Source organism: Pecten maximus, chromosome 8 (genome assembly GCF_902652985.1).
Source record: "Pecten maximus chromosome 8, xPecMax1.1, whole genome shotgun sequence".
In the NCBI taxonomy this organism is placed as follows: Eukaryota; Metazoa; Mollusca; class Bivalvia; order Pectinida; family Pectinidae; genus Pecten; species Pecten maximus.
Genome location: NC_047022.1, coordinates 7756904 through 7767891, shown reverse-complemented (window position 1 = coordinate 7767891; position 10988 = coordinate 7756904). Strand labels below are relative to the sequence as shown.

The 10988-nt window shown below is 37.2% G+C and overlaps 1 protein-coding gene across 1 annotated transcript in view; it reads left to right on the top strand.

Moving 5' to 3' along the window:
• The first annotated feature begins 947 nt into the window (after window positions 1-947).
• LOC117332470 (mediator of RNA polymerase II transcription subunit 15-like) overlaps window positions 948-10988 on the top strand; it is a 40915-nt gene continuing 30874 nt past the window's right edge. Inside the window, 4 exon segments of the mRNA XM_033891387.1 lie at window positions 948-1006; window positions 4198-4285; window positions 5327-5378; window positions 6028-6204. Of these exon segments, the coding sequence (XP_033747278.1) occupies window positions 954-1006; window positions 4198-4285; window positions 5327-5378; window positions 6028-6204 (370 nt within the window). The 5' untranslated portion in view covers window positions 948-953.

The window sequence follows — 10988 nt, the reverse complement described above, 5'->3', positions numbered from 1 at the left end:
TTGCATTTTTTCGATTCATAACTAAACCGCCCACACTCAGTGATCATGGTGGGTCCTGGAGATATGTGTATGAGGTGTGTTTTGGGGATTACAGATTAATTTGTACATTTTCGGCATCCGCCTTAGTTTTCCTAATGCAGTAGACAGTTCCTCTCCCCAACATTCCGGGCCACCTTATCGCTTCCGGACAGGTTTTTTTCCTGATATATCCCGATACTTTAATGCATTTAACTATATCTTTGTGTATATCCAACTTAAACTGAGCCTTTTCCCTATATAATTTTACAACATACATTTTGACAAGATGGGATATTTACTTATTTACATAAAGCAAAAATCAGCCAAGTTTCCCTTATGAGGCCCCGACTCTCTGTCACCAGGAGTTGGACTAGTCCGAGTTTTCTCTGGTGTAGACATGGTGTCAAGGCCAGACGAAACTCGGCCTAGGGTCAGACCAGCCTTATTTCTTTAGCTGGAGATCTTTTCACGAAAGTTCGTAAGTTTTACCTGAACGAAGTCCCCGAAGAAAATGTGTTTCTTGGGTTTGTAGCTATTTCCTGAGTAAATAACACACGCAATGGGTACTTTCTATATATGAGAGTAAAGAGTAGGGTATTGAGATTTTAAAAATAAAAAATATACACTCCTGGTATAAATAGAAAGATGTAGGAATCCAGGTGTAAAAAGGCAGGAATTCCCCAGGATCAGGGTTACTGTCTTCCAAGTACATGTGTGCTCTTATATGCTATTTAACCTATCCAATAACATCATTTTTCTGGTAGGGAAATCCTCAAAATGTAGTTTGATATGAATTTCACAACATTTAAACTTCAAATGAGCGATTGAGGGGATTTAGTCATTGGTAATAACATATAGTGAAATAATTAGTTGTGCGAGACCTTTATATAGACTACAGTTACTTCCCTTCTCAGAACTCTTTATATGAAACGAAAATGGCGGAAGATTGGCGTAGTGAAGCTTTCCGACGGAAAGTTATTGCTCAGATGTAAGAAATATATCATTATCAGACCTCAATTTGAGGTTTAAAACAAAATATAATATGGGTGATTATGTGGAACTATCAAACTAATATTCGAAATATCATGAAAGACTGTTTGCTTATATTATAAAGCTGTATGCGCAGTCTGACTACCGGGGGAAAACCAACGTTTACATTGATATTATTGACGTCCAAATTGTATGTCTTTGTCTGCTTATTAACCTCTTGTGTGTGTGACTATCAGGAACTCTTTTTCATGTGAAATGCCAATCTATTTTATTCGATCATCAAAGCCATTAATTTAAAAAAAAAATGTTTCGTTGACCATTTGCTTCCCATTGCAATTAATAAGCATTTAAATGAAACTTGAATATTAGGTACAGCTTTGTTACTAAAAATAGCCAAAATCACTGTAAACTTAACTTAATAAAAAAAATCGTCCAAGTCGCATTTTTTAAGCCATGAAACATCATACAACTGCAAAAATAAAACTAATTTGCACTACCAAAAAATGGATGCAATATATATATATTTCTTGTAGGGTGAAACATCAGTTCCTAATTATAGATATAAGTAGATAATGCATTTAATAACAGTTCCTATTATAGATAAGATTTAAGTAGACAATGCTTTTAGTAAACATCTTTTAGTAAAATATTACCTTGTCGTAAATTATGTCGTAAATTATATTACTGCACCTTTATAATTATATAGGAAAAATTTACTGTTTAAGCGATGTTAGCCATTTAAATAGAATATACAGAATACATTGTATATGTAATTCAGAATTGTAAAATAACCAAAACCAGCATGGATAAGAGATCTTGTGTAAATCTGTAATATAACCTAAAATCTCTTCTGTATGAAATAAGTGCATATATATATAGTCCAATAAAAGTATTATATAGAAGGGTCATCAGGATGACCTATATATTGTGTTTCATCCATCATCGTGCACCTTACGTAAACTTTTACTATCAAATCGCTACTCAACGCAGGGCTCAAAATGGATATTTTTACCAGGAGGTCCGTTTGGCTACCAAGTCATAAAATCTAGGCGCCAATTGGCGAAGTAAGTCGCCTGGCGTAATTGTCTTCAGAAAAAAAATCTTGATTCTTTAGATCAGTACAACATCCCTGTAACTTTTTCGATTGTGAACGTCATTTTAGCATTGACTGCAACCTTTGAAAGATTAACCAAATCGAAAATTAACACTTTTTTTTTTTTATTGGCCAAAGCAGGCGCCTTATATGTTAATAACTGGTCGCCAGTGGTGAATTTAAGGTGTGCTATGGCCACTAAAATAGGCGCCACTTTGAGCCCTGCAACACTATAGCAGATTTCTATTAAGTTTAGTCTGAAACATCATTAGGGGAGGGCAGTGAGACTGGTCTGATCCAAGCCCGAGTTTCCTCTGGCCCTGACACCATGTCTACACCTGATATGGTATATATCGGGGCCAGAGGAAACTCGGGCTAGTCCAACCCCTGGGGACAGAGATTCTGGGCCCCATAAAGGGAACTTGGCTAACTTTGTGTTTTAAAATACTAGAGGTATACTCCTCCTTAATGTATTAATGCCTTATCAGATCAACACCAATTTTGGTTTGAAACATCATAGGTGGATTGACCTCTTGGGATGGAATTCGAAGAGCATTTCCTGCTTAAGTCTTTGTCAGATGACTGTTTAGGCCCATAGGCCTGTGGTATGTACCTTGCCTGCATAACTGGAGTTCCAACATCCATTTGTTAGATTGCATATACCTAAGCTTAAGTCTGGTGTTGAAGCCAGAGGAAACTGAGGCTGATACTTATTACTGTCATAATAATCAGAATTCTTGCACAAATCTTATCCACAAGTGAAATTAATATATAGTCTAAGACCCTGTTTGTTTGTGTGGGAAGATTTTTGTATCATGGCAGTCAATACAGTTGAGTTTTGACTAAAACTTGATTGGATTGGTATTAATATTGAATAAACCATTTTCAGGTGGAACAAAGCAAACTGCCAGAATGTATTTGTTTATATTTTATCTGCTCTTGATAAAATTGTTAAACCGTTCAGAATAATGTCTTGCTGTCAAGACATTTCACTAGATAAGTAAATAACTTATTAATGTGGAGTTAATGATTGATTAATGAAAAGAAAGTATTGATATGACCTCATTGTACATTTTCATGCAGTCAAAATTATTGAGTTTTGAAAATTTGAATCAACATCGGGTAAATGGCTGATTGGAAGTTAAAGGTAACAAAGTACAATTTCTCACCAAGCCATCCCAGTCAATTGTTGGAGTAACTTTGTCATGTTAAATGTCATATATTATCACAAAACTGTTTAACTGTGCTGTGTAGTGTTCCACAGTTAAAACATTTCTGTGCATTTACCATCCAATAAGTCGAAAAGACCAACACTTACTTAAAGCAAGAACGTCTTATTAAATATTTACAGGACAAAAAAATTTATCCTGAATTAAACCCCCCTCCTCGGGAGGCCAACACTTACTCAGAGTAAGATTGGCTTATACATTGTATTTATTGTATATTTCAGGCATGAGAATTTTGAGATAAAAGTCTGATTTCAGCCTTTTTTCACATGTTGGCTGTACAATGTTAATCTTAATACTTCATTACAGAAAATACACTAAAATTGAAATTTCAGATTTGTTTACAGTCAGCTGCTCTCATCCCTGGACAACGAAATTTATCCTGAATTAAGTTCCCTTCCGTAGTGTTACAGGGGCTGCTGTGGACGATTGGTTAAAATGTCCCAACACTAATTAATCACTAGGCAACCTCTCGGTCGCAAGTTCAAAACCCACTTGGGGCAGTTGCCTGGTAATGACCGAAGGCCAAAGGTTTTTCTCTGGGTACTCTGGCTTTCCTCCGACTCCAAAACCTGGCATGTCCTGGTTGTTAACAGGACGTTAAATTAAACAAAATAAACCAAGCTAGTGTAAAATCAATGCTATTTATCAAAGTTTGGGGAGAGCTTTATTATTTGTGAATCACTTTCAACTTTCTCCTTTAAAATGTATGATTCTGAAATATGAAAAAGGTGGAGATTATAGATAACAATATGGTATAATGTCATCTGAGTTTCCTCTGGCTCTGACACCATCGACTAGCAATTGGTTGAGAGGGCCAGAGGAAACTTGGACTAGGTATAATGACACATGTGTTTCATATTTTGATAGAGATGAAGCTGTGAGGATGGCTGCTACTCCCATGACTAAATCCAGCATGGAGATGGAAAACCATGTGTTCCTGAAAGCCAAGACCCGTGTGAGTGTTCACATTAAGCCCTTGTATTTTCTTTAAAGATACATGTAAAGATCTATCACTTTTCCTGACATGTCCAAGCTTTGAGGTCTTTGTAACAAAATAGATTTTTTTCACTAACTTTAAGCAAGCACAAGCTAACAAGTTTGAGATAGTACAAATTTTTATAGAAAAATATATTTATATACATCATGTATACAACATGGATGTGGTCCAGTGGTATAAGCTGCAGGTATTTCTAGCTAGGCAATTAGGTGTAGTAGATCATGAGTTTAATTTTGAGGCCCAATAATAGCACATGTCATAAAACTGTACTATCAGTTGTGTTGTTATGCTATATTATGTCTCCCCAATTTTAGGATTTGAAAGCTTGAATACAAAATACAAAAACTGCATGGCAGTTCTGGCTTCTGAACAGTAGAAACAATATGGCTATATGCTGGCTTGTTAATTACATATGGCAGTTGATGGGTAAAATTATTGCTGATGATGGGGTTCATTTACAGCCTGGGGGGGTTGTTACATTCTATCTACTAAACCGTACGTATGTTATATAAATTAGTCAAAAAGGAATCCTGGAAAAATTTGGTAAAGCATCATTGATGAGGTAAGTTATTGATATTTGCTCTGCTTGTTGTGTTGTATAAAAATCCACATACATGAAGTCTTCGCAAGATTTTGTAAAAGCACAGTACTTTTTTTTTTAGAATAAGCAGAAACTAATTCAGCTAGTCTTCGTAACGAATCAATTTTCGCTTCACATATGTATGATAATGTATACACACTACTCAATAATTAGATATAGCACGGAAATGAATGCCCAATGAATATTAATATATGCAAGCAATTTGAAGCAAATGTATAGAAATGTTTATTGCGTAATTCTTACATGACATGGTTGTATGAAAGTTTTTACATGTAAAATTCACAACTGGTTTGGTCACTCTGAATTTGGGAAATGCGAAATATTTGCCCCATGAAAACAACTATACAGTACATGGAATTGAAAATCTTGTCATGGAACACATTGCTTTTATTTTTTAGGAGGAGTACCTGGCACTCGTAGCTAGACTTATCCTCCATGTAAAAGGCATAAGTAAGTATCAGAACTGTCACAAATACCCATGATATATATATTATGGGACTTTAGTATTTCAACAGTAATAGGACATCAGTTACAAAAAAAATTTTCAAAATGGGTTCAAAGGAAATATTATATTTTCTATCTTTGGGTCCTGTCTAATAACTGGTGAAATCAAAGTTCTCTTGTTTCTTTCTCAAAAATTCAAAACCTACCATCCTAGCTTGTTTAGTCAATTAAATTAATTAGGAATTCCCGAATAACACCAATGTTTATTAAAAATGTTCGGATGATTATACACTGCCTGACACAATTAAAATGGCACTCATTGACTCATGGTTTATATTGAAGTATACATGTATTGATTAACACAAACAAATGGAAAAAAACTGACGAACTTGTAGCTTTCAAGGAACCAAGAAAATTCTCTGCATTTGTAATTGGGGGAAAAAAAAGGAAAAACATATAGGAACAATTTTTATTGTTGAAATAATTTAGAACATTAGTGCTCTGTACCAAATTAAAGAAAATATTATCAGATCCAAATAATTTGAAATAGAAAATACTTTTGGTGTAACATATCTGGGCACATAATCATCTGAAAGGATATTTTTTATGACAAAGAGAAAAGAACGAACAAAGTTAAATTTTACATTGATTACAGATGCCCAAAAAGAAAAGGAAAAGAAGGGTATGGGCCCTGGAGGAATGATGTATACTCAACAACAGGGGATGCCACAAGGGGGCGCCACAGGAATTCAGCAGCAGCCGATGCAGGATCCAATCAATGCCCTGCAAAATCTTGCGATGCAGGGCACTACAGTTCCTGGCCAGCAAACAGGTGATAATGTTGGTAGAATGTATTAGTAGTATTGTGTATAACGTTAGGACATGTTTTTTCCCCCCCTCTGTCGTTGCTCAATTCTCTTACTGACTATTGTAGTAGACATGAAATTCGCCCAATTTGAGAGTAATACAAATTTTTACTTGTGTTGATATATAACGTAACATGCAGAAAGGTCTTTTAAACTATCTACCAGTCAGGGATGACACTGCCATTAGCCAGAGTAGTCTCTGATAATATTATGTCCCCTTCCTGTAAAACAGGGGACTATAGGTTTCCTCCTCGTCCATCTGTCTGGCCGTATGTCTGTTCAGTTTTCCACATTTTTCGCCTTCAGCCATGCTTCAAGGTATGTTGGTGAAAATTGGTATGTAACTTCAGTAGGTGTACCTACAGATCAAGTTCTAGTTTCAGGGCTTTTGGGTGAAGGTCATGGTCACTGTTCATGCTTTTAGCAGGGGCGAGTAGGGGACATCATGCATGCTTGCTTTAATTAGCTACAGAATGTTTGATGTTGCTGCAATATAATTAGCCCCATGTTTATATTCCCATGATGAAAATTCTGAAGATGATTTTGAAATAACATTGTTCATATATCTTTCTGCATTACCATTTCTGGAGAGTGGAACAATCAAAGTCAAACCTCACCCAATTTCTTATTGGGAGTGCTTGTTTGCAATTTCGTTTTGGGTGAAAATGACAGTCAACCATTCAGGTGGGATTAGCATCGTTCAGCCAAATGTTGATTTGTTTGGGAGGGAAAGTTGAAGCCATCAAAACACAGTTTGTTTACTGTTGCCTGTTTTTGTCAGTGATAGCTCTCAACACCATTGTGAAACAGTATACATATTCAGGACCTTCAAGGTTGAGTGCACACAATACTAACAGCATTGTGTAGGATAAAATTTGTCTTGCTTCTCGGTGATCAGATGACCTTTCAACCAACCAATCAAAACGCAACTAGGAAACTTCTGCCAGATTCTCCTGGCATATAATATAGCTGGTTGTTGTATGGTATTGGTAATGTCCGAATGTTCGGAATGTCCACCAACCTAGATGGTCACATGACAAGTAACCTTATGTCTAAGGAGGACATATTGTGCGAAGTTTGTCGATTTTCCTTTCGTCATAACTGAAGATACCCTGAAAGGAAATAAAGTAGCGAAAACTTCTGTAATCTAATCTGTGGAACACGGGTAGATTGGAGATTCATACAGTGATGCATATGAAAGGAAATGAGGGTAGCAGGATGGACCAAGAGCTCCCTACAAGATGGCTTAATATTGATAACAGTGTTGAGGCTGTAATTGTGAATTATCCTCACATAGTTAGTATGCTTCTAGAGGTTAAAAGTGCAAAAGCCTTGTCTTTATATAAGTCCATCACCTGCTACAAGTTCCTTTATGTGGCTCATTTTCTATCAGATATTCTTCCCCACTTGGCTGGGCTGTGCAAGACATTTCAATTGTCACAGATAGATTTCATGGAGGTAAACCCTTTTCATCAGTCTACTGTCCAGAATATTGTAAAGTTGTCAGAAAGTAGTTCAGGTGAGAACTTGAGCAGGTTTCTTAATCGGGTTCCATTGTCACCACAGGTAGACAATTCAGGGTTGGTGACATTTGAATTCCAAGGTCATACAATTAGAGATGGTGTCAGTCAGCGGGCAGAGGCAGAGTCAGCTTGTAAACAGTTCACGGGCTTCTTAACAGAGGGAATTAGGACCAGGCTTACTGACAAAGGGGACGCTGTCGTTTTGTCAGCCCTGACTAGGCTGTTTGATCCGTCCGTAATTGGTGGTCATAGTGAGGTTCTAAGTGATTCGGTAGACATGATAGATGAATACTTAGGTACTGTCAAAGGGCTTGGGTCAGTGTCAGGAGTCCGACAAGAGCTCTACAGTTTTCTTGAATTGGCAAAAGTTCAGGTTTTAGAAGATAGAAAGGTTTACTCTGGTGTCCAGGATGTAGTACAGTTAGCTTTTAAACACAGAGACATCTTTCCAGTTGTGTCAAAGGCTGCAGCGAGGCTTCAGCTTGTCCCTGTGACAACGGTGGATTGTGAGCAAGACGTCCGCTGTCAGAATCGCATCAAAAGTCACTCCAGGAACAGCCTCGGTGTCCAGAGTCTCGAAAACCGGATGAGGATCTTTATCGACCACAAGTGCTCAAGTAACAGCAAAGATATGGACTTTGACAAGGCATTGGACCATTGGAGTGCCAACGGTGGCAGGAAGAGTGTGAAGAGAAAAGTCTTCCCCTTCTGAAGGACAGTGAATGCACTTACTGGTGAAAGGTTAAAAGTGAAATGCTGTAATGGATAGAATCTTTCACTCCCATGAGGGAAAAATAAAAGTATCTCAACCAGACAATGAAGATTCTTAGTTGCCAAACACAAGGCATGTCGCAGCTTAAGAATCTTACCTGGAAGGTTGAGATCCCAATGTCTCATTTCAATGATTATTTTACCCTTACCCCCTTTGTCCCCTTTTGGTATACAATTTCGACAGAAGAGCCATGCTGGTGTGACATGCTTGTATTGTTGCTGTGACATCACTCTATTGATGAGAATATGCAAAGAGCACCTGTAGGTTGTCTCCACCCTGGAGAGAGAACAAGGGTGTATCTCAGACCGGTAAAAGTATGGATACACCTGTCTAGTGAGAGAGAACAAGGGTATCTAACACTGGTAAAAGTGTGGATACACCTGTCTAGGGAGAGAGAACAGGTGTATCTAACACTGGTAAAAGTATGGATACACCTGTCTAGGGAGAGAGAACAATGGTATCTAACACTGGTAAAAGTATGGATACACCTGTCTAGGGAGAGAGAACAGGTGTATCTAACACTGGTAAAAGTATGGATACACCTGTCTAGGGAGAGAGAACAATGGTATCTAACACTGGTAAAAGTATGGATACACCTGTCTAGGGAGAGAGAACAGGTGTATCTAACACTGGTAAAAGTATGGATACACCTGTCTAGGGAGAGAGAACAGGTGTATCTAACACTGGTAAAAGTATGGATACACCTGTCTAGTGAGAGAGAACAGGGGTATCTAACACTGGTAAAAGTGTGGATACACCTGTCTAGTGAGAGAGAACAGGGGTATCTAACACTGGTAAAAGTATGGATACACCTGTCTAGGGTGAGAGAACAGGTGTATCTAACACTGGTAAAATTATGGATACACCTGTCTAGGGTGAGAGAACAAGGGTATCTCACACTGGTAAAAGTATGGATACACCTGTCTAGGGTGAGAGAACAGGTGTATCTAACACTGGTAAAAGTATGGATACACCTGTCTAGGGAGAGAGAACAGGTGTATCTAACACTGGTAAAAGTGTGGATACACCTGTCTAGGGAGAGAGAACAGGTGTATCTAACACTGGTAAAAGTATGGATACACCTGTCTAGGGTGAGAGAACAGGTGTATCTAACACTGGTAAAAGTATGGATACACCTGTCTAGGGAGAGAGAACGGGGGTATCTAACACTGGTAAAAGTATGGATACACCTGTCTAGGGTGAGAGAACAAGGGTATCTAACACTGGTAAAAGTATGGATACACCTGTCTAGGGAGAGAGAACAAGGGTATCTAACACTGGTAAAAGTATGGATACACCTGTCTAGTGAGAGAGAACAATGGTATCTCACACTGGTCAAAGTATGGATACACCTGTCTAGGGTGAGAGAACAATGGTATCTAACACTGGTAAAAGTATGGATACACCTGTCTAGGGTGAGAGAACAGGTGTATCTAACACTGGTAAAAGTGTGGATACACCTGTGGACGAGTGAGAGAACAGGGGTATTTAACACCGGTAAAAATGTGGTTACACCTGTCTGGGTAAAAGAAAATGTGATCCTTATCTGCTTTTGTTTTTATGTACACATGTACAGTACTTAATATGGAGTTTATCTGATCACGAGTAATTTAATAGTGCATAAATCCATGTACTTCTGGCTTTCTGGAAAAAACCCTAAATGGTGACATTGTGACAATGTACTGCATTGTGGGTAATATGTCGCTTTCATTATTAAGTGCAGTGACTATAATTTTGAGTTAAGTGCAGTAACTTTAATGCAGTAATTTAACTTTTGAGTTAAGTGCAGTAACTTAACTTTTGAGTTTAGTGCATTAACTGTATTTTTGAGTCAGAGAGAGAGGCTTTTATTTAAATTTTCATCTTTGATGACAGATGTGTATCTGAAATATAGAAATACAATGTACCTTATTCAGATGAAAAAAAAAAAATGGAAATCTCATGTATTACGAGTTTCACTAATGATTTAGTTTTTGTAGTGAATTTTTGTAAATTTTCTTTCACATATAGCAATGCATTACACTACTTTACTATGTTTTGTCTATGCCATATTTGACCTAATAAGCATGCTGTGCACTTTAAGAAAAATTATGTTCAGGGAAAAGTTTCCATTTAAAATCTATGTGGAAAAAATGACATTTTTGTCATTTACATATCTAGATCTTTAACTAGAGAAAATAATCTGCAGTTAGTTAAAAAAGCAAAAATTATATGAACAGATCAGTGCGAATGAGCTTTTGATTTGTTTCAATTAACGCACCCATTCTCCTTCCTGAAGAAGGTGTGGTGTTTATAGTGGCAGGTGCATTGATATTAGGTCGAATACGGTAATTATTATTTAAGCATTGAACACAGTTCAACGCTTATATTTACATTTTCCAACGATTTGATTTTTTTTCCTTTGACAGATCATATTTAAAAAATTCATAATTCCCGCGTTAGGCAACACAAATTT